Source organism: Pleurodeles waltl, chromosome 1_1 (assembly GCF_031143425.1).
Source record: "Pleurodeles waltl isolate 20211129_DDA chromosome 1_1, aPleWal1.hap1.20221129, whole genome shotgun sequence".
Taxonomy (NCBI): domain Eukaryota; kingdom Metazoa; phylum Chordata; class Amphibia; order Caudata; family Salamandridae; genus Pleurodeles; species Pleurodeles waltl.
In genome coordinates, this window is record NC_090436.1 from 810,731,877 (window position 1) to 810,757,742 (window position 25,866).

General features: G+C 46.2%; 1 protein-coding gene across 5 annotated transcripts in view; it reads right to left on the reverse strand.

Moving 5' to 3' along the window:
• SMARCA2 (SWI/SNF related BAF chromatin remodeling complex subunit ATPase 2) overlaps positions 1–25,866 on the reverse strand; it is a 1,363,970-nt gene that overhangs the window by 429,899 nt on the left and 908,205 nt on the right. For all 5 annotated transcript variants that reach the window (XM_069228509.1, XM_069228519.1, XM_069228497.1 and 2 more), the window contains one exon: positions 3,956–4,033. In XM_069228509.1, the coding sequence (XP_069084610.1) occupies positions 3,956–4,033 (78 nt within the window). The remainder of the gene's footprint in view (positions 1–3,955; positions 4,034–25,866) is intronic.

Consider the following 25,866-nt stretch of genomic DNA (forward strand, 5'->3'; position numbering starts at 1 on the left):
TTACCTGAGGATCTCATGGAGGTGTGCAAAAAAAGGAACTGACAAGAGCACATGGGAGTGGTGTCCATGTAGGCCCTATGTCATTTCCAGAGCAGAACAGTGTCAGTGCAGAGCTGTACAGCACCACCTACCAGTGCAGAGGTATTCTGTAAACTTTCCAGATGCAGTCTGGCACCTGGAAAAGGTGAAGAATCTGTTGTTAGAACTCTTTATTAGAAATTGGATGTATTTGCATTGTCACCCTTCTATTAATAAAGATGGTCCTTGTCTATCTAAGGAATTATAGGCTCATCACTTGACACGGACTACAGAATTATAGATCCATCACTTTGCCTTCAGCTTTTACCAAAATTATGAAGCACTTATTTGCCAAGTGGCTTGCAAGCAATATTGTAGTTTAATGGGTTCTTAGACTGAGTTCAGGGTGGATTTTGGACTGGCCACATTACGGAGGCCATACTGGTAGTCACTCTTGCCTTTTTCCCAGTAATACCAATCTCCATATCTCTGTTGGCCTCCTGATGCTAGGTCTTCTCCACAGTCTTTCATATGGTCAAACAAACCATCCTTTAAAACTGTCTTACAAGGACTGGATTACCACATACCGCTCTGGAAAGGTATACCTCCTTTCTCCACAAACGTAAGCAAGCAGCCATCCTTCCCCTTTGGCTCCAAAAAATTGCCGTTTTGTTGTGGGGAGTACCAAAGCAATTTGCTCTTTCTCCCATCCTCTTTAGGAGCTCTGGTTTCCAGGTGCTGATGACACTCAGCTCCTCCCAAAATTCAATAACCCTTCATTGAATGTCAGCATACACTGCAAAGAATGTCTGACCACGAAAAAGATTAGATAGCTGCCACCTTTTTTCAAACTTATTGACAACAAGAACAGAATTATGCTAACTGTGTAATGACTCTGTCAAGTGCCCCCTCTGGCCCTTCCCCTTGGGAAATCTTCCAACTCCAGTCCTTGAGGTAAGAACCTTTGAATCTGGATTGACCATGATCTATCATTTAAGGTCCAGATTCACAAAACTTGGGCTCACACTTTTCACTTTTCAGAACCCTAAAAAAAAAAAAAAAAAGACAAAAAAAAAAAAAAACCCTTCCCTATTACAACTTGGAAATCGTCATAATTTCTTCCATTTGGTGGTGTTTTGACTATAGAACAGTACTATCTGGGACTCTGGATCTATCAGATTTTTAAGCTTCAGGGGATCAAAAACTGACTGAGGCTGGCCTGTGGAAAAGGGACAATTTCTCCATGGGTGATACCTGCCAAGACGTGCATTCAGGTTGAGGACCTCTGTTCTGTACTCTAGGCCTTCTACTACACATACCCCAATGCAGCTTGCCACGCTTATCCTTCGCTAAGATAAAGGACAAATCTCAAATCTGGATTCATGCTAGTCGGTTGAAATTCCCTGGCACCGGAGGGCACTTTGTGATGGGAGGACCTTTTTGATCCTAGGCCCTAAACTTTGGAATTACCTTCCCCTCTTGATGCATCAGATTACCCATAATCTTATTTTCCGTAAAAAGCTGAAAATTTAGCTATTATAATGGTCTCTGGCTGCCCCTCCTCAGGTGTTGTCCTTTTTTATGTACATCCAAAAGCATGTCCTTGGGTGATCAACATTAAAAGACATATTTTGCGGTGGGGAGCATAAGCATTACTATTCTCTTTCAAGACAATTAGAATTACTGAACTCAACAGTCAATCCAACCAAAAATTCCAAATCAAATCTTGGGAGTAATTTCATAATTTTTTATGCAATACAGAAAGCATACAACTGTTGTTTTCCTAGTAGTTTATTATGCACACAAGTTGTGTCAGTTTGAAAAGTTTAAATAGAAGCTTAATGTTTATACATCAATATCTATTAAGGTGCCTGTTTATTCAGTTATGATTACTCATCCGGTAAACAGTCATTGCTGTTAAATGTTTGCCATAATTGTTGATAGTTTACTGTACAGTCTGGAAAGGCCTTTGAAATGTGCAAGATCTACTTTTTCAAATATATGAATATATGCACTCATGCTGATGAACTGTGCAGTGTGATTTAGAGTCTGTTCTGAATTACTAAGGAGAATAAAACAATGAGAATACTCAGATCAAGATTTGAATTGGAATCTATTGGTTTAAGGGTCTGTTTATTTCTGTAATAATAATGACTACCTTAAAAGAGCACAGTAACACTTTTGCACCCCATGCAAACAATTATTTGAATTTTCTTAACTTATGCACTAGGAGTAGTGCTTGCTTTGAGCTGGTGGTGGGCCCACCGGCACTCATTTTTAGGGACCAGCACTTATTTTAACTCATCAGATATTGACCATAAGCAACAGAGGTAAAAATAAACAAAAGGGAAAGAATGAGGCAGAGCAAGAAGGAAAAAACATCAACAAATAAGAAAGCAGGGACTGACAAAAGTGAGATAAACATGTGACAGTGGTTCGTAGGGGGTTAAAAATGGCAGAGTTGAATTCAAGACGATGCAGTCTTGGTATTCTGTGTGCCGATTTTTAACAGCACCACTGGAGCCGAGCTTTGGGCACCGGCAAACATTCTTTTACAATTATAGCACTAGCCAGGAGGGTATCTCATTAAAGTGGGAGTAGAGGCACAGGGCCTATACGTCGGCAAAGAAAAAAAAACGCTTCAAAACTTTTTTCAGGTGATAGTTGTGCTTCAAAAGCACATTTATATATATACATATTATTCACTATATCACGTTGCTTCAGAGTTTGTAATCCACTACAAATTCTTATAATTAACTCTGACTATTTGACTCCAGCCAAATCAATGCTCTAAATGAAGTAACTTGGTTATGCAATCAGAGCACATCAGCATTGCAGAAATGTCATATCTTCAGTCTTACCCAACCACAGAAAAGTAGACATCTCTTGTCTGCCACGCATTGGAAGACAGAGCTTATCTCTACCATGCAAAAGAAAAGGCAGCTCTTCAGGATAGTCTACTGCCATTGGCTGCCACACAAATTTCAAGATCAAAATGATGAAAGAGAAAGTTCATTTAGGACCTTCTTGGTTTTTGTTCTTTTTCACTGCATTAAGGAAGGGCACAGTGTACCGAAGGATTTACAGAATAGTAATGCTCAAGAACCACTTCAAGGAATAAAGAATGTTCCTAGCTATCAGTGGTCAGTAGGATATTGTCAACTAACAAATGACACAAACCTGACAGCTCTGGCCTCTGGAGACCACGTATATGCGCCTTTAGATATCAAGTCCCAATCAAGAAATACGAAGGACCCTCTAAAAATTTGTATTATGAACCAGAGCAAGACAGCATCATTAGATACAAGCTCTAAAGGTATCGTTTGCCCCTATAGTTTGGCAAAGAATGCTTAGAAAACCACCTGGAGACTCCTGTGAAAACATGTCTAAGCTAATTTCAGATGACTATGTGCCGGCATACTGACAATACAAGTATTATTATATAATCAGTCTCTGAAGGGCAAACTGTTAACTACTCCAAGGGAACAGGTGATTCCTGGGAGGATGGGTGGGTAAACCTACAGACATTTATACTGTGATTCATTGAGGTTTGCACATTTGAGAAAGACATTCTTGTAGTACAAGAAGATGGCATCCCTAGTGGAATTCTGAGCATAACGATCTGAAAAGTCTTGTGTAACAGCATAAAACGTAGTCTCTGATAAATAGGAAATTCAGGAGAAATGGAAAGGAGCAGATGGGGGTGGGGGGGCAGCACTGAAACAGAGATTGAAAAGGCAGCCATTTAAGACATGCTGGTACTGGTGGGTGGAACAGATAGAATTTGAAGTAGATAATAGCAGACGAAGGACAAATCATGTACAGATACACATCACTCAAATAACAAGCATGGCTATTTATCATATCATTATTGGCAGGCATAAATGCAATAAACAGTATTGCAATGAACAGCAATAGAATGATATTTTTTCCTTACCATGAAAAGTTCAAATTCCTCTTCATTTCGAGCAATCATCTGATTTAATGTCTCATCATCTGGAACTTCGTCTTCTTCCTGCCATCAAAGAAGACAAACTCCATTAAGACATTGACATTGTGGCAGCAGAACTGTGATGTTGACTTTTATTCAACACCCTGGTTAAATTATACACTTAACCATCCCAACTTGCAGAAAATAGTATGCATAAGGAAACTACCCGCCCAGATGTGATCACAAGACACCTATGTTTACAAGAAAGAGGATTATTAAATTTAGTACACTACCTTTCCAGATATGTTTGCCCAACTCTCTAAAAAAAATTAAACGTACAATGAAAAGGTAACAAAACCAACAATGCTGCTATTTTAATAATAGCAAATATGGATGGTTTTAATAGATATATTCAATATTACTTGGTTCCAAAGGATATTCCCTACAACAGAAGAAGGCAAATTCAACATTCTGCAGTTTATGTTCAGGTGTCACATTCACCTAAAGGCCATTCAAGGGTTTTTAAATCGAGACTGAAATAACACAAGTCTTCAGTGGAAATAACATTTACACAGGACATGCACTCTTCGTCTTGACACGTGCATATATATAGGATAAATAACAAAATGTTTGTCAAATCCGCTCAACAGGTCTTCACAATACTATACTCAGTGGCATCACGTTCACGGTTTTGCTTACAGGTGAAACTTAAGAAAAAATTCTGCTTAATGCTATTTTTTAAAGTTCAATAGATGAGTGAAACAAACTGCACAAAGCACAACTATGCACAACACCGTCGTGGGGGAAATGAGCAGTAAATACCCCAGAGATGGATATTCTGAAACTGAAAGTTTCCTAAAAAGATACTCTCTAAGGAATCATATTAAACACATAGCTGGACTCAAAGTTGGAGGAAGGTGATTACAAACGTAGGGGCTACGCACTGACACTATTTTGTTGGTATGCTGGCTCTTTGGTTCAAGGATTCTTTCAACAAATTCAGGTCAAATGCCGTAAGTGTTTGTGGTGGAACTGGGCTCTCAATTTTCTTTGTAAGGCAATCTGGAAGTTAAAACAAATTAGAGTCCTTATAACTAGGGTTCAATAAAATATAAAGGAGCATATAAGAGCCTAATGCAGGCATTGTATTTCTAAAAATACTACTTGACTGTGAGAATATCACTGATTTTTGGATGAATCCAATGATGTTTCTCCAGGTGTTCCTGGCTGCATTATCACAGATCTGCCTGAGAAGCTGGCTAGAATAAGAAACGGTGATCAGCCCACAATTAGACCTAAAAGGGACCTAAACTACAAGTTACTTACCTTTGGTAACAAAATATCTGGCAGAGACATATTCTAGTTGCAGATTCCTTACCTTATAATTTTCCCCCTGGCCTCAGACTGGATCCGGAGATTATTCTTCGAGCAATACCCTTGGGCGTCGGTAGGTGGCATTGGTCGACTCCGCAGGTGTCGTGGTCGCCGTGATGATGTCAGGAGTAGTACATAGACGCCACCCTCGCACAGTGACATCAGTTTCTTTTAACGACTTTCCACACCAGAGCGTAGAGCCACTAAGAACACTGAGATTGGTGCGCCAGAGCGAAGGACCTGAAAAGGGGGAATAAATGTGCCTAGAAATCAGTTTGCAAGCAGGGAGGATGGGTGGACGGTAAGGAACCTGCAAATAGAATAGGTCTCCACCAGATATTTTGTTACCGAAGGTAAGTAACTTGTACATCTGATAGAGACTTCTGGTTGCAGATTCCTTACCTTAGAATAGATACCTAAGCAATGCCATCCTCGGTGTGGGGCTGTGAAACAAGATCATGCTAGAAAGTCCTGTAGGAACGAACGACCAAAGTAGCCGTCTCGACAGACCTGACTGTCTGGGCAGTAGTGCTTAGCAAACGTGTGCAGGGATGCCCACGTAGCTGCCTGGCAGATATCCAAGACAGGAACTCCGCGTGCTAACGCAGTGGAAGCAGCAGTTGCTCTGGTGGGAGGAGCACGCAAGCCTTCAGGAGGTTGCTTATTGGCCAAAACGTAGCACATTTTGATGCAAAGAAGCACCAATTGAGAGATGGTACGCTTTTGCACCGCCTTCCCTTTTTTCGCACCCACATAGCCAACAAAGAGTTGATCGTCCACCTGGAAATCTTTAGTACGATAGAGGTAGAACGCCAATGCTCTTTTTGGGTCCAGACGGTGGAGTCTCTCCTCCTCATGGGAAGGATGTGGGGGTGCAAAGAAGGAAGGCAAAGTGATGGACTGGCCTACATGAAATGGTGTAACCACCTTAGGAAGGAAGCTCTAATGCTTAACACTACTTTGTCAGGATGTACAGACAAGTATGGAGGTTTTGAGGAAAGGGCGTGAAGCTCCCTCACTCTGCGAGCAGAGGTGATAGCGACCAGAAAGACAGTTTTAATGTGAGGAGCTGCAAGGGACAATCATGCATTGGCTCAAAGGGGGAACACATCAAATAAGTAAGTACAAGATTAAGGTCCCACTGAGGCATGATAAATGGAGTGGGAGGAAATAAGTGGGTGAGCCCTTTTAAGAACCTACTCACAATAGGAGATTTAAATAGTGAAGGCTGATTAGGTAGCCTAAGAAAGGCGGAAATGGCAGATAAATACCCTATAAGGGTGCCCAAAGCAGAGCCCTGCTGGGCTAAAGAAAGAATTAACAGAAGAACCTCTGACAGAGGGGCAGAAAGGGGATCAACAAATTTGTTGGTACACCATGCCACAAATTTATTCCAACGACAGGTGTATACAGTTTTAGTCGATGGAAGCCTGGCTTCCAAGATAACACTGCAGACTTCGGGTGGAAGGGCAAAAGCCGTCAACGGTTGCCGCTCAATCGGCATGCATGAAGGCAGAGGTTGGACAGGTTCAAGTGAAGAACCGCCGCCTGTTGCTGCGACAGAAGATCTGCCCGAAGAGGCAGTCTGAGTGGAGGATCTATGGACATGCTCAATACCTCTGGATACCACACTCTTTGAGCCCAGTCCGGAGCCACCAAGATGACTTTGGGCCTGGTCGTTCTTGATTTTCTTGAGAACTCTGGGCAGAAGAGGGATAGGCGGGAAGGCGTAAAGGAGGCTGGAACTCCACTCGAGACGAAAAGCGTCTCCAAGCGAGTGTCGTCTTGGAAACTCCAACGCGCAAAACAGCTGACACTGCGTATTCTCTGCAGAGGCGAACAGATCTAACCAAGGCTCTCGCCACTGCTGAAAGAGACCTTGCGCCATCTCCGGATGGAGACCCATTCGTGATCGGCTGTGCATCGACAGCTGAGTTCGTCTGCTCTGGCGTTGAGGGATCCCACCAGATGTTGAACCATCAGGGTAATGCCCTGATGTTCCAGCCATGTCCAGAGGCGTAGTGCCTACTGACAAAGGGTCCAGGACCCTACTCCGCCCTGTTTGTTGGAGTACCACATGGCGGTAGTATTGCCTGTGAACATCTGCACTACTTTCCCTGTGAGAGAGGGAAGAAATGCTTTCTATGCAAGCCTGATCACCCGGAGCTTCAGCAGATTTGTATGGAGTCCGGACTCCGTCGGAGACCAGAGGCCTCTGATCTCCGCCTCCCTCATGTGGCCACCCCAACCCAGAAGTGACGCATCTGTCACTATAGAGAGATCTGGTTGGGAAAGGCAGAGGGTATCTGCTGTGGACCCAATTTGGAATCAAAAGCCACCACTGCAGGTCTTTCACAGTTCCCGCCGAAATCTGAACCAGGTCGGATAGATTCCCCTGAAGGTGCGCCCACTGTGACTTCAGGTCCCACTGCAGAGCCCGCATATGCCATCTGGCATGTGTTACTAGCAGGATACAGGAGGCCATGAGGCCCAGCAGTCTCAGATTCAATCTCAACGAAACCCAAGACCAAGGCCGAAAGATTGGAATCATAATCTGAATGTCTTGGACTCGTTTGTCGGGACGATAAGCCTGATACTGCATTGTGTCCAGAATTGCCCCAATAAAAGGGGAGGGAGTCAGGTGTGACTTCAGCACGTTGACAGTGAACCCCAGAGTGTGCAGAAGGTTCGCCCTAGTCAGAAGGTGGGAGACAACTTTCTGGGGCGAGTCCGCCTTCAACAGCCAGTCGTCGAGGTAGGGGAAGACTGAGACCCCTAACCTGCACAGATGAGCTACAACCACCGCCATCACTTTCGTGAACACCCGAGGGGAGCTGGTAAGGCCGAAGGGGAGCACGGTAAACAGAAAGTGCTCCTGACCTACCATGAATCGTAGGTAACGTCTGTGGGCAGGCAGGATGGGGATATGGAAATAAGCATCCTGCAAGTCCAATGCAACCATCCAGTCTCCTGGGTCTAAGTCAGACAGAACCTGAGCCAGGGTGAGCATTTTTAATTTCTCCTTCTTGAGGAAGTAGTTCAGGTCTCGAAGGTTTAGGATAGGACGTAAGCCCTTGTCCTTTTTTGGTATCAGAAAGTAGCGGGAATAACAACCACAAGCTACTTCTGGCACAGGGACCTTTCTATAGCTCCCTTGGGCAAGAGTGCTGCGACTTCCTGGCGGAGAAGCGCTAAATGATCCTCCAGAAGGTGATTGAAGGATGGTGGCATGTGTGGTGGAGCAGATTCAAACGGGAGGGTGCAGCCCTTTCGAACGATCTGCAAAACCCACCCGTCCATGGTGATATTTTTCCAGTGGGGCAGGTGATGGCGAATCCTGCCACCAACTGGGCAGGAGTGAGGGGATGAACTAAGAAGGTTTAGAGGCTGCAGCGGGGGCAGAGGTGGACTGGACAGAACTCTGGTTCCCCGTCCCAAGGCCACATGGAATTCCGCATCCTCGGCCACGCATAGGCTGGCCAGCGTACGTGGCACAGTGGCTGTGTGGAGGACGCAACAGGGAGCCCCTTCAGTGTCCACGAAAGGGGTGAAAAGCAGACTGTGGTGGGCGAGAAGCTGAGGAAAGACTGAAGGTCCGAGCCATAGCCCGGGAATCCTTGAATCTCTCCAAGGCACTTTGTCGCTGAAGAGACGGGTGCCATCAAAGGGCATGTTCATCAGTGACTGTTGGACATCCCCCGAGAAACCAGAAGTGCATAATCAGGCGTGGTGCCATAAGGCCACTGTCGTTGCAACCGATCTGCCCGGAGAGTCGGTCGTATACAGCCCACACCAGAGTGTGAACTTTGCCACATCTCTCCCATCGTTCATTGCTTGGGAGACATTAGCAAAGGTATCCTCTGGTACCTACGGCAGGACTTGTGCAACCGTATCCCACAAGGAGTGGGTATAATGGCCCAAAGGCATGAGGTGTTCACAGACCACAGCGCTAGACTGGAGGAAGAAAACAACTTCTTGCCAAACTGTTCCAGCCTTTTGGAGTCACTGTCCGGGGGTGCGGAAGGGAATGCGCCTGAAGAAGAGGAAGCCTGGATAACAAGACTCTCAGGCGTGGGGTGTTGGGACAGGAATTTAGGACCGCTTGGGGCGGGCCGATGGCAGCGTGCGATAGTCCTATTCACAGGAGCCCCTGTGTCGGGTTTGGACTATGTACCCAAAAGGACTTCTGTGAGGGCTTCATTAAATGGTAAAATGGTTGGAGGCACAGCCGGAGTTGCAGTCTTGTAGTGGAGGGAGTAGCCCCTTCTGACGTTCGGCAAAACCCACTTGTCCGTTGTAGGAGTGTACGCTCTTTTTGGCATGGTTACCACCACTTTTTGCGTGCTGTCAGTATGTTTTGATTGTGTTCACTGAAGATCCTGCTAACCAGGACCCCAGTGACTGTGCTCTCTCCCCCTAAATTTGGTTTTCTAGGACTTCACACACCCCACAACTGGCATACTGGTGCCCCCATAGAAGTCCCTAGTATATGGTACTTAGGTACCCAGGGCATTGGGGCACCAGGGGTTTCCCATGGGCTGCAGCATGTATTGTGCCACACATGGGAGCCCATGCAAAATGTGTCTGCAGGCCTGCCATTGCAGCCTGCATGAAAAGGTGCATGCACCCTTTCACTACAGGTTACTTGACCAGGTCACTGTAAGTCAGAGGGCAGGGTGCAGGTACCTGTGTGTGAGGGCACCCCTGCTTGAGCAGAAGTACCCCTACGAACGGCAGGTCCATTGCACTGGACTTCTTATGTGCCAGGAAGCCATTTTACCCATGTACTGTCCAGCTACCTAATGGTAACTCTGAACCTGGGCACGTTTGGTATCAAACATGTCGGAATCATACCCCAATACTGCTGCCAGTATTGGTTGTGTGATTCCATGCACTTTGGATGCTCCTTAGAGGACCCCCAGGATTGCTCCTACTAGTCTTCTGGAGTTTTCTATGTAGAACGCGCTGCTGCCACGCCTCAAGCAGGTTTCTGCCCTCCTGCTGCTTGACCAGCTCAGGCAGAGGAAGGCAGAACAAAGGATTTCCTGTGGGAGAGGGATGCTCTACTCTGGCGCAAATCTGGACAAAGGAAAGGGGAGTGTCCACTTCCCTGTCCATCACCCAGAGCTCCTCCAGGTAGTCACTTGGTTCTGCCATCTTGAATAAAAGGTGGCCTGGTCGGATACGTGATGGCACGGCCCCCTCCTGATAGGTGGTTACCCTGACCATCCCCCTTCCTGTGCTATTTAGGGTCTCCCTCCAGGGTGGGTCCTCTTCTGTATTGTTTATTTCATCTTCTAGCCACTGGGACTGCAACTGGACCCTCCAGGAACCTACAATCTGCAACTACAGCGACACTCCGCTCTGCAAAACTGTTTCTCCAGCTCCTTCCAGCAACTACAACATTTCCCCAGCTGTGCATCCTCTGAGGGCGACAAGTCTTCAGCCTGCACAAAAAGCAAGAAGGAATCTTCCTTGGAGTGAAGGAGTCACTCCCCTGCATCCACAGGCACCAACTGCAATGACAACCGGCAGCGTGGATCTTTTCTCCTCCGGAGCTGTGTGGATCCTGCACCACAACTGGCCCCCCCTGGTCCTCTCTAACAGCTGCCCAACTTGGGAGACGGTAAGATCTTGGCTCTCTTTGCAGGACAGTACCCCTGTGCACCTCGATTCTTGCAGCTACCAAGGCTTGTTTGCTCCTCTTCCAAGAGATCTTCAGGCTCCCTGTAGCCCCGGCCCCCAGCACATCTTCCTGCAATGCACCGTCTCCTGACTGCTGCTCTAACGACGTGGGACACTTCTTCATGTGTGCTTCACTGGGCCTCACTAAAACTCCTGTGCCTGCTGCCAGAGGGTTGCCTGTGGGGGCTGTCTCCATTTCTTGTGACCCTCCCAGCTGCTGAGGATCACCTCGGACTCCCCTCCTTGGGTCGAGTCCCGTGGACCTTGCTGGTCTTCTTAAGCCTTTCAAACCTTCCTTCTCCATCTCTTGCATTTGCCAAGGCTTGTTGGTAGTTTTCCAGCACCACTCACCAAAAGCATCATGGCCGCCGTCATGGGACATAATTTGCCTCACTCCTGGAACTTCTCTTCTGCTTCTGTGCTACACTGCTGACCTTCTGCGTCAACAGTCGATCTGGTCCTGCATCCACAAAAAGGAGGATAGCGGCTCCTGCCACAACCGGACAGTACAACTCAAACTGAACTTGGTCCCCTTCCTTTGCAGGTCCTCTTCTTTCAGGAACCTCCTATGGGTTCTTCCATTCCAGGTTGGGTCTTGCACAATCTCTTTCCAAAGTCCTCCTGTTGGGTTTGGGGAAAACCAGGTACTTACCTTACCTATCCTGGTCGCTGGGGGGGCACCCTGGTACTTACTTTTTGGGGCTCCTAATTCCTCCAGCCCTCTTCTCCAGATTCCATATCCTTAAGTGGGAGACTGCCTTTCACATCCCACTTTCTCAGTATATGGTCTGGTCCCACCCACCCTCACTATTTACTATTGCTTTTACCAATGCCTATTGCTTTCTATGCTATTTACTGATTGTTAATGTGTATGTAACAGTGTGTTCACTTACCTTCAGTTGGAGTATTGCCTATAAAGGGTTGTATGATGGAACCATGCATGATCGAACCATGCATGCTGGAACCACGCATGCCTTAACAACGAATTTTCAGTGCCTAGTAAAGGCATGTGTGGAAACGGCATGCAAAACGGCATGCGCGGTTCTATCATATCACCCTCCAACCTGCCCTGAGGCCCAAAACCACTCCCACCTCTAAAACCTAAACTACCCAGACCCCATACACCCACCCTAAAAAATAAAATAAAAATATCCCAACACCCCCACTCTCACCCCTGTAAAATAAAGTACCCAACCCTTCACCTGCCCTAAACCTAAACAAAAAAAACTATCCCGACCATCACCAACCCTGTGCCCTAATAAAAAAAAAAAACCTATCCCGACTTTCCCTCCCCTAAAAATGAACTACTCCAAACCCGACCCCCACCCCTGAAAACGAAACTATCACATCTCCCACCCGCCCTGAGCCATGAACCTTGCCCCCTAATAAGTAAACTACCCCGAGCCCCCCACACACCCTAAGTCCTAAAAAATAAACAAAAACTATTCCGACCCCAGCCCCTAAGAATTTAATTACCCCAAAACCCCCACCCACCCTGAACCATAAAAAAAAAAATCCTGACCCCCACTTCTAAAAACTAAATTGCCCCGACACTGCCCACCCATCCTAAGCCCTAAATCCGCTCCCATGGCTAAAAAAATACCCACCAACCCTGCCCCAACCCCATTTACCTCTCCTTGTCCTCTCCCAATCCTTCCTCCTCTTCTCTCCTCCGCCCCTTAAACCTTCCCCACCTCTTTAAAAATAAACTACCCCGCCCCCACCCTGAATAAAAAAAATACAGCCCCCACCCCTGCCTCAGCCCCTCATGTCCCTAGCCCAACCCTGCACCTTAATTCCTTTTTTTTTTAAAACCAACCCCCCACACCAGCCCCTTAAAAAAAACAGCCCACCCCAGATCCCCAACCACCTCAATCCACCCACCACCCCTGCTCCACTCACCTCACCACGTCGGTCTCGCCCCTAGCCCAACCTCCCACCCTAATTCCTAAAAAAAAAATACCCAAACTCCCACTCCTTAAAAAATAGCCCATCCCCAGCCCCCTATCCACCCCAATCCTTTAATCCACCCCCATCTCTGCCCCAGCCCCACTTACCTCACTGCATCCTCGCCCAAACAAAGTAACTTTATTTTTGTAACAGTGTGGTTCTTTCAAGTGTGAGAGTACTGCGTGACTATAGTGGTATTGCAAAAGCTTTATATGTCTCCTAGATAAGTCTTGGCTGCTCATCCACACCTCCCTCTAGGGAGCCCTGACTTCCTAGACACTGCCTACACTTCACTAATAGGGGATACCTGGACCATAGTTGTCAACCACACACAATCCAGCTTCCTACAGTAACCCCTCCTCCCCCCCAAACAATGGATAATAACACTAGCCTTGGCCAGAGGAGTCCTTATTGTCTAAGTGGAAATATCTGGTGAGGATCTCTGCAATGGAGTGGTTACTCCCAGTATTATTTTCCACTGTATGGCCCCTTCCCTGTGGGGTGGTATACCACCCTATAAGTTGGGGGGATTTTCATCATGTAATGTGCCTAAACTGTGGGCCCTCTGGTTCCCTGGTTGGAGGTTGTGGACTTGGGGGTATTAGAGCAGGGCAGAATTGCTGTCCCTGGGGCTCTATAGTTGGAAAGGGATGCTGTCCTAAAGCATCTAGAGGTGGATAGGATTGCTGCCCCAAAGTTTCCATGGAAGGACAGGATGATTGTTCCAAGTTTTCTAAGGTAGGACAGGATTGCTGTTCTACCCTAGGTTCCTTCCAGAGGGATTGTTTCATCCCTAGGAGCTCATCTGTTATAGCCTTAGACACTAGTGGTACAGGGTCCACCCAGTTGGGGTTGGTGGGGGGGGGGGTGGTGTGTAAGGGTTCCTCTCTTACAGGAGTGGGATCCTCAGAGGGAGGTTGAACAGGAAGTAACTCAGTATCCTGCCTGACTCTGCTGTTAGGAGTGTCCTGGGCCATTAGTCCAGGTTCCAGGGTTCCTTGCTCTTCTTGCTTTTTAACCTGTGTTGTGGTTAAGGCAATTAGGTGTTTAGTGATGCCCAGCATGGCTGCATAGGTTTGGAACTCTACTTCAGCCCAAGCTCATTACCTAGGAGGCACTCTACAGATAAGTTACAAGACACTACAACCTGGTTAGGGCCAGTAACCCACCCCAGCTAACGCCTACCATAGCTAAGGGGAGGCACTGAGTAGAGATATTCACATCAGTGCCTTGGCACCTGTGACTAAGTAGGTGTTGTTCAGGTGACACCAGTTCTTCAGGCAATATGGTGACAGTAGCACCTGTGTCCCTGTAGGACTCAGCCTCAACACCATTTATCAATGGGTGCTGATTATACTTACCCATGTTAAATGGACAAACAGCTACGGTGGCAAGGCCACTGCCACACTTGGAGACAAAAGCTATCTCAGGTGTTTTTATGTCTACCCCAGGACCCACTACAGTCCCAAAGGTGAATCGAACTACACTTCTGGGCTGACTACTGCTACCACTGTTGTTGATACTGCTAGGGGTACTAGTGGTAGTAGCAGTAGTAGTAGCAGGCCTGGGGATACATTTAGGACAGGTGCTGTCACCTGCCCTGTGGTTTGGATGCCTACAAATATAGCACCACGGTTTCTTATTGAAAGAGGAAGAGAAGTTAGACCCACTCCCAGAAGAGTTTAGTGGGCCTAAGGAAGATTCTTCTTGTTTGTCTTTGTCCCCACACCCTTGACCCAATACTTACCTGCTTCCTTCTTTTTGTGAGAGTTGTCCTACTCACCCCGGTGCAGACCCACTTGTCTGCCTTCTTTCTCAATTCTTGGGGAGAGGTCAAAACAGAGTCCACCAGGTACTGATGCAGCTGATCAGATATACAGTTCTAATATGTGCTCTCTCGGAATTAGATTGCATAAGCCCTGGTAATCACTAACTTTGCTGCCATGCAACCAGCCCTCCAGAGCTTTAACAGAGCACTCCACGGAATCTACCCAATCTTGGGAGGAGTGCTTTTTATTTTTCCCTGAACTTGATTCTGCATTATTCAGTAGTCAAGCAAAAACCATACAACAGTGCATTTCTTTTTAGAGCTGTATAATTGTCTGCATCTTCCTCTCTGACAGTGAGGAGTTTGTCTCTGCCTTTGTCAGAGAAGGAGAGCCACAAGATTTGTGACCACTGCCTTTGGGGGGCCTTCTGTACTTTACAGGCCCTCTCCAAAGCAGTGAACCATTTGTAAATATCATCTTCCATCTTCTATGGTGGGGCTTTCTTGCTCAGGTTCCTAGAATAATAAGAGTCCTCCCTGACTGGTGTCCCTAAAGCTAAGATTGCCACCATGGGGCGCCAACCCCAACCCCTGTCTCTCCCTTTCCACTGCCAAGGACTACATATCTAGGGCTTTCTGTTGCTCCTGCAGCTTAGCCTCCATCAACCTCAGTTTTCTAAGTTCCCTATCTAAGGAATCTTCCCCTAAAGTGGAGCAGTGGGTCCCCTCAGATACTGAGGAGAAGGTGGGTCTACTGACATGCCCCCCCCCCCTCACTGCCTGAAGTGCTCCTAAAAGGGCTTTGGTGTTCCCCAGGTTCTTTCTGTCCTCCCCAGTGTAGCCTAAATCTACCCTGTCTTGGTCTGGATGGTCAGTTTCTACTCCCTCCTCCTCCTCCTCCTGGCTGCCTGCATTGTCCTGTTCAGTCTGGAGGAGTAAACCTAGAAGCAGACTCTTGTTGTTCACTATCTTTAGTTTCTTAGAAGCATACATCTCCCCCAAGGCAATTGCAAGTGTCTTATCTCATTCCTGCACCACCAATGTAGTGGATACCTGAACGTGGTAGAAGGTGATAACACCATAGCTGCTCACCACCATACACCAGGCCAGCTTCCTACGTCCGTCGTGATGGATTCCCAGTGGGGCAGGTGATGTTGAATCCTGTCTTCAACTGGTCTGAGATGGGGCAATGGACTAGTAAGCCTTGGAGGCTGCTGCAGGGGTGGGGTGGACTGGGCAGACCTCTGGTTCCCTGTCCCATGAGCCTGTGGGTTTCCGCATCCATGGCCACGCAGTGGCTGGTAAGCATGTGCGGCTCTGTGGCTGGCAGGGTAAGGATGCGACAGGGAGCCCTCTCTGTGGCCACAAAAGGGGCGAAAAGCAGACTGTGGTGGGCAAGGGGAATTCGCTAGGCCAAGGGACCTAGTCGTAGCCCAGGACTCCTTGAACCTCTCGAGGGCAGAGTTCACTTTGACTCCAAAGAGACGGGTGCCATCGTTGGGCATGTCAGTGAGAGACTTTTGGACATCCCCTGAGAAACCGGACGTCCTCAACCAGGTGTGGCGCCTTGAGGCCACTGTTGACGCAACCGATCTGCCACCTGAGTCGCTCATTTCCAGCCCGCAATGAATTGTGAACTTAGCCGCATACCTCCCATCAGCAACGGCTTGGGAGATGATGCCTAGGGCATCCTTCAGAACCTGTAGCAATACCTGTGCGGCTGAATCCTACACTGAATAGGTGTAGCGTCCCAAAATGCATGCAGTGTTCGCAAACTGCAATGCCATACTGGAGGAAGAAAAGATCTTCTTCCCCATTTGGTCCAGTCTCTGATTCCCTATCCAGGGGAGCAGATGGGAATGCGCCAGAACATGAGGAAGCCTGGATGACAAGGCTCCCAGGCGTAGGGTGTTGGGACAGGAATTGCAGGCAATTTGGGCAGGCAAATGGCAGTGAGTATTTGTCTTATTCACAGGAGCCCCTGTGCTAGTTCTAGACCAAGTACCCAGAAGGACATCAGTGAGGGCTTCATTAAATTGTAGTAGAGGCTCAGAAGTAGAAGCCCTAGGCTGAAGCACCTCCGTTAGGTTAGTTCTGACCGCCACATGGGAAGCTCAAGGCCAAGGACTTCAGCTGCCCTACTGACGACCATGGAGTAAGACACTCCCTCCGCTATAGCCACGTTAGGATGAGAAAGCACACCAGTGTCTAGAGAAGTATCCAGACCACTAGCGTCACCCAATTCATGTGCCAGTCCAAGTTAGGGTTTTCTAGCTGGTATTCTAAAGGGTCCGGCGACCCCTCCAATCCTTCCTCATATTCTTACCATAATAATAAGGGTCTGAATCCAACATGGGGTGAGTAAACCCCGTTGAAGTCGGAAGTGTCATTGATTACGGGCCCAACCGACGTCGGGAGCTTCAACATCTTAGCCCGCACCGCGGAAGGTCGCAATGGTACGAACAAATCTGGAGGGGCCCTCTGAAAATGGGGCTGGAGCCGCCGGCACGGAACACGGAGGGCCCCCCCATCCAAACCCCCAGGCCCCATAGGCGCTGCTGGGGGTTTGGTCTGCCCAAAAATGAAGCGCTGTATCACAAAAACAGTGGTCTGAAGGTAGGGATCAATTGCTTCAATATTTTTAAACACAGTGGTCAATACTGTCTTTATGGACCAATTATTATCCAAAATTTATTGTAATTATATATGCAAGGTCGACAATAACTCATTGGTGAATATCAACATAGTACGACAATTTTTTACAACATAAATCATTACAAACATAAAATCCAACACATGAACTTAAATTCACATTTGCATCTTAGTTCAACTCTGGTCAACATCTAGTTTCTCAAAGTCTTATAGCTGACCATGTCGTAAATAGAGGATTATGCCCAATAGCCTTTCTTTGTATCAAAATGGTGTTTTTGTGATATTTTGCTATATAACCCAGGTCAGGTAGGGTTATTGGGTTTCCTCTTTTCACAAAAATGAAGCGCTGGGCCTCATAAAACTCCTTAAGTTGGGCAGGGGTGGCTCTAGCTCCCGGAAACTCAGGAAGGTGCGGTGCGGACCCAGAGGTAGGCTCTGTGGATGGAGGCCCCAAGCGTCAATGCTCATCATACGTCACATTAGTCGGGCGATGGGGTGAAGTTGAAGAACATTTAGCTTTCTTTGACTTCTTCTTCTTCTTCTTCTTATGACCTGAATGTCTCGACAATTTGGAATGGGACGAGGTGTAGTGGTGATGACTCCGGGAGCGGTCTCAAGACCTTCCTCTTGAGCGAGACCGGGAGCGATGTGGAGTCGAGCGTGGGCCACCATAAGCTTTAGGGAACACTCACTCAAAGCCTTCGGGTTCATGGCCTGGCACTAGGAGCATGACTTCGGGTTGTAGTCGCGCTCAAGACATCACAAACAGACCAGGTGCAGGTTCGTCACTGACATCATGCAGTGACAGCTGTTGCAAGGCTTGAAGTACGACCACGTTATCACAGTGACCATGATGCCTGTGACGAACGTGGAGTGTACCAACGCCACCTGGCGGCGTGCAAAGGCACGGCTGGAAGAAAAATCTCCAGATCCAATCTGGCACCTGGGAGAAATTCTAAGGTAAGAAATCTGCAGCTAGAGGTCTCTGTCAGACAGTAAATGACAATACAAGGCATTGTAAAGATAAGTGACAATGGTGTCTAAAATCATGCTTTTTAGAGTCCTATAGGTGATCTGCCTTTTCTATTTTTCACCTTTTGATGGACCCTATGAATTGCTCATGTCAGACATCTGCACTTTAACTCTGCTAACTAGTGGTAAAGTACAGTGCCTGTGCTCCTTCTTTAATCATGTTCAAATTAACATATTCCTCCTATTTGGCAGATGTAACTTGCATTTAAGTACCTACTATATGGAACTAAGTGTACCCACAGCCTGCAAATGAAATGACACAAGTAGACTGCAACACCTATTGTGCTACCTCCAACAGTAGCAGTACAAACATGACTTCAGGTCTACAAGTGTTGCCTGATTGTAGCAGAGTAAAAACTGCAATTCAACGCATCAAAATAAACCCTTTGGATAGGGCAAAACCTAACTTTTAAATAATCATTAAATCATCCCCATATGTAGGCCTTGTAGTCCACAAGGCAGGATTCATAGTATTTAAAAGTGGGACATGTAGAATTTTAATGTTAACATGTCCCTCCAGTGACTAGCACCCAAAAGCTGTTTTTCCTTTTTACAGGCATAGCTGCCTTATGTAGAAAACCAGAGTATAGACTAATGTACTAAGAACACTATTTCAAACAACTTCAACTCCTACAGGCTGACCACCGCTTATGGGAGGAAAACTGCTTTGTAGTCTATGCATAGCATGTGTATCTGCAGCTATACATGCCATCGAACGGAAAATGTAACTTACCCAGTGTACGTCTGTTCGTGGCATGTTCCGCTGCAGATTCACATGCGCCCACCCACCTCCCCAGGAGCCTGTAGCCGTTAAAGTTACAAAAAACATTTGTACATATGTTTATATATATATTTCAATTCCATTTGCACGGACACCTCTTTTCCTTATACTCTATCACTTCTACCTTACCCTCTGTGGGAAAACAATCTAAGATGGAGTTGATGCCCATGCGCAATGGAGCCGAAGAGGAGGAGTCACTCGATCCCGTGACTTGAAAACACTTCTTTGAATAAAAACAACTTGTAACACTCCGAGCCCAACACTAGATGGCAGGACCTAGGCATAGCATGTGTATCTGCAGCTACACATGCCAAAAAATCTATATCTATATATATATATATATATATATATATCTATATATATATATATATATATATATATCTATATATATATATATATATATATATATATATAGATATATATATATATATATATAGATATATATATATATATATAGATATATATATATATATATATATGGAAAATGTCACTTACCCAGTGCACATCTGTTCGTGGCATGAGACGCTGCAGATTCACATGCTGTGCATTATCCTGCCATCTAGTGTTGGGCTCGGAGTGTTACAAGTTGTTTTTCTTCGAAGAAGTCTTTTTCGAGACACGGGACTGAGTGACTCCTCCCTTTCGGCTCCATTGCGCATGGGCGTCGACTCCATCTTAGATTGTGGCTGGATTTTTGACTCAAGTACCGCCGTGCGGAGTTATTTTTGACGCACAGCCGCCCGTGCTGGGTTATTTTTGATGCACACCAGGTACATTTTCACTCTAGCAGCGTTAGTGTGTTTTTAAAACTACTTAAAGACTCTTTTTAGATTTTTAATTGATAACTTGACTTGTGTATGGTGGATTTTTGTCGTTTTTTTGGTCTTGTTTTGTTTAGATAAATATTTCCTATTTTTCTAAACCTGTGTTGTGTCATTTTGTAGTGTTTTCATTAAGTTACTGTGTGTGTTGGTACAAATACTTTACACCTAGCACTCTGAAGTTAAGCCTACTGCTCTGCCAAGCTACCAAGGGGGTAAGCAGGGGTTAGCTGAGGGTGATTCTCTTTTACCCTGACTAGAGTAAGGGTCCCTGCTTGAACTGGGGGTAACCTGACTGTCAACCAAAGACCCCATTTCTAACAATCATCCTGTGTCATCCCAGTATGTGTGGGTGACTGCATTATAGGTGTTTCCAGAGATTTGTCTCTAACCACTTTTGCCTTAGGTTGCATTTCTGTCTCCTGAAATGCAAGTTTCCTTTTTGTTTTGAGTGGAGGTAAAGTTTGTATTTTTCCAGTCTCTTTTTGGATATGTAACCTTTTTTGTGTATAGTCAGGTTCTTCCATACCTAACTCCTGTTCGAATCAATGTCTTTCCTGGAATTGGTTGGAAAGTCCTTGCTCTTCTGTATAAGAGCTTCTTTTCGGCTCCGAGGCCGCTTTTCTCGGTTCCGAGGTTTCTGTTGCAGTCTTTTTCGGTTCTGAAGATATTTACCTTGCTTTGGGCGAATCGAACTCTCGGTGTCGAGATCGTTCGGTGCCGGATTCTCGACCTGAGTCGGAAGTCTTCGGCAATTCTTTGGCCTTTTTTGGTGCCGATGTTTGGTCACCTTCTTTTGGGTGGGTTGAGCCATGGCCTGCTGGTGGTGGCGTCCCCATGGCCTTAAATGTTTTGGTGTGACCCTGAGTTTTTGACGGGGCAGGTTTACTCACGGTTCGTTGCACCGTTGAGGGACGTTCACCTTCGGATTCATCCGAGTCCGTTTCCTGGATGGAGATGCTTTCCTCCTCTCCGACGTCGAGCTGTTCTTTCGGTTTCAACACCATTTGTAGTTTTCTTGCGCATCGATCCCTTAAGGTCTTTTTCGATCGGAACGCTCGGCAAGCTTCGCAAGTATCCTCTTTGTGTTCAGGTGATAAACACAAATTACAGACCCGGTGCTGGTCTGTATAAGGATACTTTGCGTGACACTTAGGACAGAAACGGAAGGGGGTCCGGTCCATTAGTCTGGAACGACGGGTATGGTCGGGCCGACCAGGCCTCGGTGAAGAGTGGAAGCCCCGAAGGGCCGCTGAAACAGTCTTGATGTCGGTGCTGATACACTAACACTAACCCAGTACCGAACGATAACAATACCGTCAAATTTTCGATACTTTAGCTAACTTTCCCAGTTCGAAATACGGAGCGAAGAGGAACACGTCCGAACCTGATGGCGGAAAGAAAACAATCTAAGATGGAGTCGACGCCCATGCGCAATGGAGCCGAAAGGGAGGAGTCACTCGGTCCTGTGACTCGAAAAAGACTTCTTCGAAGAAAAACAACTTGTAACACTCCGAGCCCAACACTAGATGGCAGAATAATGCACAGCATGTGTATCTGCAGCTATACATGCCACCGAACACACACACACACACATATATATATATATATATGTATATATATATATATATATATATATATATATATATATATATATATATATATGGAAAATGTCACTTACCCAGTGTACATCTGTTCGTGGCATGAGTCGCTGCAGATTCACATGCTTTGCACATTCCGCCATCTAGTGTTGGGCTCGGAGTGTTACAAATTGTTTTTCTTCGAAGAAGTCTTTTTGAGTCACGAGATAGAGGGACTCCTCCCATTTCGGCTCCATTGCGCATGGGCGTCGACTCCATTTTAGATTGTTTTCCCAGCAAAGGGTGAGGTAGGAGTTGTGTATTATAGTAATTGTGCTCATGCAATGGAGTGAATATGTATGTACATAATGTAGTTTAAAGTGATATATTTACAAAGTTACAAATGTTTAAGATCAACTTCGAAACGGCTACAGGCTTCCGGGGAGGCGGGTGGGCGCATGTGAATCTGCAGCGACTCATGCCACGAACAGATGTACACTGGGTAAGTGACATTTTCCGTTCAATGGCATGTGTAGCTGCAGATACACATGCTTTGCATAGACTAGTAAGCAGTTATCTACCCAAAGCGGTGGTTCAGCCTGTAGGAGTTGAAGTTGTTTGAAACAATGTCCTTAGTACTGCTTGGCCTACTGTGGCTTGTTGTGCCGTTAACACATCGACACAGTAGTGTTTGGTAAACGTATGAGGCGTAGACCATGTGGCTGCTTTACATATTTCAGTCATTGGAATATTTCCTAGAAAGGCCATGGTAGCACCTTTCTTTCTAGTCGAGTGTGCCTTTGGTGTAATAGGCAGTTCTCTTTTTGCTTTGAGATAACAAGTTTGAACGCATTTAACTATCCATCTAGCAATGCCTTGTTTTGAAATTGGATTTCCTGTATGAGGTTTTTGGAAAGCGATAAATAATTGTTTTGTTTTCCGAATTTGTTTTGTTCTGTCAATGTAGTACATTAACGCTCTTTTGATGTCTAATGTATGTAGTGCTCTTTCAGCTACAGAATCTGGCTATGGGAAGAACACTGGTAGTTCTACTGTTTGATTCAAGTGGAGCGGTGATATGACTTTTGGTAAGAATTTAGGATTTGTTCGTAAGACTACTTTATGCTTGTGTATCTGAATAAATGGTTCTTGTATGGTAAATGCCTGTATCTCACTTACTCTTCTTAGAGATGTGATAGCAATTAGAAATGCAACTTTCCATGTTAAGTATTGCATTTCACATGAGTGCATAGGTTCGAAAGGTGGACCCATGAGTCGTGTTAAGACAATGTTGAGGTTCCACGAAGGAACTGGTGGTGTTCTTGGTGGATTAATTCTCTTTAGGCCTTCCATAAACGCTTTTATGACTGGTATCCTAAATAATGAAGTTGAGTGCGTAATTTGCAGATAAGCAGAAATTGCGGTAAGATGTATTTTAATGGATGGAAAAGCTAGCTTTGACTTTTGCAAATGTAGTAAGTAGCTTACAATGTCTTTAGCAGATGCGTGTAATAGCTGAATTTGATTATTATGGCAATAATAAACAAATCTTTTCCACTTATTTGCATAGCAATGTCTAGTGGTTGGTTTCCTAGCTTGTTTAATGACCTCCATACAATCCTGTGTAAGGTCTAAGTGTCCGAATTCTAAGACTTCAGGAGCCAAATTGCTAGATTCAGCAATGCTGGATTTGGGTGTCTGATCTGTTGTTTGTGTTGAGTTAACAGACCTGGGGCCTCATTCTGACCCTGGCGGACGGCGGAGGCCGTCCGCCAGGGTACCGCTGCTGAATGACCGCACCGCGGTCAAAAGACCGCGGCGGCCATTCAGACATTTCCTCTGGGCCGGCGGGCGCTCTCCAAAAGAGCGCCCGCCGGCCCAGAGGAAATGCCCCTGCAACGAGGACGCCGGCTCAGAATTGAGCCGGCGTAGTTGCAGGGGTGCGACGGGTGCAGTTGCACCCGTCGCGTATTTCAGTGTCTGCTTAGCAGACACTGAAATACTTTTCGGGGCCCTCTTACGGGGGCCCCTGCCGTGCCCATGCCATTGGCATGGGCACGGCAGGGGCCCCCAGGGGCCCCGCGGCACCCCCTACCGCCATCCTGTTCCTGGCGGGCGAACCGCCAGGAACAGGATGGCGGTAGGGGGTGTCAGAATCCCCCATGGCGGATTCTAAGGGCAGCGCTAAACCGGCGGGAGACCGCCGGTTTGCCTCTTCTGACCGCGGCCGAACCGCCGCGGTCAGAATGCCCTGCGGGGCACCGCCGGCCTGTCGGCGGTGCTCCCGCCGACCCTGGCCCCGGCGGTCAGAATGACCCCCCTGGTCTGTTTGGTAGTTTGACATGAGGCACTACTGAGAGATCTAGTAGTGTTGTGTACCAAGGTTGTCTTGCCCAAGTTGGCGCTATTAGTATGAGTTTGAGTTTGTTTTGACTCAATTTGTTTACCAGATATGGAAGGAGTGGGAGAGGGGGAAAAGCGTATGCAAATATCCCTGACCAACTCATCCATAACGCATTGCCCTGAGACTGATCCTGTGGGTATCTGGATGCGAAGTTTTGGCATTTTGCGTTTTCTTTTGTTGCAAATAGGTCTATTTGTGGTGTTCCCCATCTTTGGAAGTAAGTGTTTAGTATTTGAGGGTGAATCTCCCATTCGTGGATCTGTTGGTGGTCCCGAGAGAGATTGTCTGCTAACTGATTCTGAATCCCTGGAATAAACTGTGCTATTAGGCGAATGTGGTTGTGAATCGCCCAATGCCATATTTTCTGTGCCAGGAGACACAACTGTGTCGAGTGTGTTCCTCCTTGTTTGTTCAGATAATACATTGTTGTCATGTTGTCTGTTTTGACAAGAATGTGCTTGTGGCTTATTATGGGTTGAAATGCTTTCAACGCTAGAAATACTGCCAGTAGTTCTAAGTGATTTATGTGAAACTGTCTTTGGTAACTGTCCCATTGTCCTTGGATGCTGTGTTGATTGAGGTGTGCTCCCCACCCTATCATGGAGGCATCTGTAGTTATTACGTATTGAGGCACTGGGTCTTGGAAAGGCCGCCCATGGTTTAAATTTATATTATTCCCCCATAGAAGCGAGGTGTATGTTTCGTGGTCTATCAACACTAGATCTAGAAGTTGACCCTATGCCTGTGACCATTGTGATGCTAGGCACTGTTGTAAGGGCTGCATGTTTAATCTGGCGTTTGGGACAATGGCTATGCATGAGGACATCATGCCTAGTAGCTTCATCACCATCTTGACCTGTATCCTTTGTTTTGGATACATGGCTTGTATTACATTGTGAAATGCTTGTATCCTTTGTGGACTTGGGGTGGCAATCCCTTTTATTGTGTTGATTGTCGCCCCTAAGTATTGCTGTGTCTGATACGGCTGAAGGTGTGACTTTGTGTAGTTGATTGAGGAACCTAGTTTGTGGAGGGTTTCTATGACGTACTTTGTGTGTTGTGAACATCTTTCTAGCGTGTTGGTTTTGATTAACCAATCGTCTAGGTACGGGAACACATGTATTTGCTGCCTTCTGATATGTGCAGCTACCACTGCCAGGCATTTTGTGAAAACCCTTGGCGCAGTTGTTATTCCGAATGGCAACACCTTGAATTGGTAATGTACCCCTTGGAATACAAACCTCAAGTATTTTCTGTGTGAAGGATGTATCGGTATATGGAAATATGCATCCTTTAGGTCTAGAGTTGCCATGTAGTCTTGTTTGAGCAGTGGGATTACGTCCTGTAATGTCACCATGTGAAAGTGATCTGATTTGATGTAGGTATTTAATGTTCTGAGAGCTAATATAGGTCTTAGAGTCTTGTCTTTTTTGGGTATGAGAAAGTACAGAGAGTAAACTCCTGTTCCTTTCTGTTGAATTGGTACTAATTCTATTGCTCCCTTTTGTAGCAGCGCTTGGACCTCTAGTCCTAGAAGGACCATGTGTTGTTTTGACATATTGTGTGTTTTCGGTGGGACGTTTGGAGGGAATTTGTGAAATTCTATGCAATAACCATGCTGGATAATTGCTAGGATCCAAGTGTCTGTTGTTATTTCTTCCCAATGTTTGTAAAATTCGGTTAGTCTCCCCCCCACAGCCCCACAGGTGTTATGTGTTGGGGATTTGTGACGTGGAGGTCACTGCTTGTTTTGAGGAGTTTTGGGACTTTGGTACTTCCCTCTACTCTTCTGGAATTGTCCCCCTCTATATTGTCCCCGAAAACGTCCCCGCTGATACTGGCTCTGATAAGTGGGCCTTGTTTGTGAGGT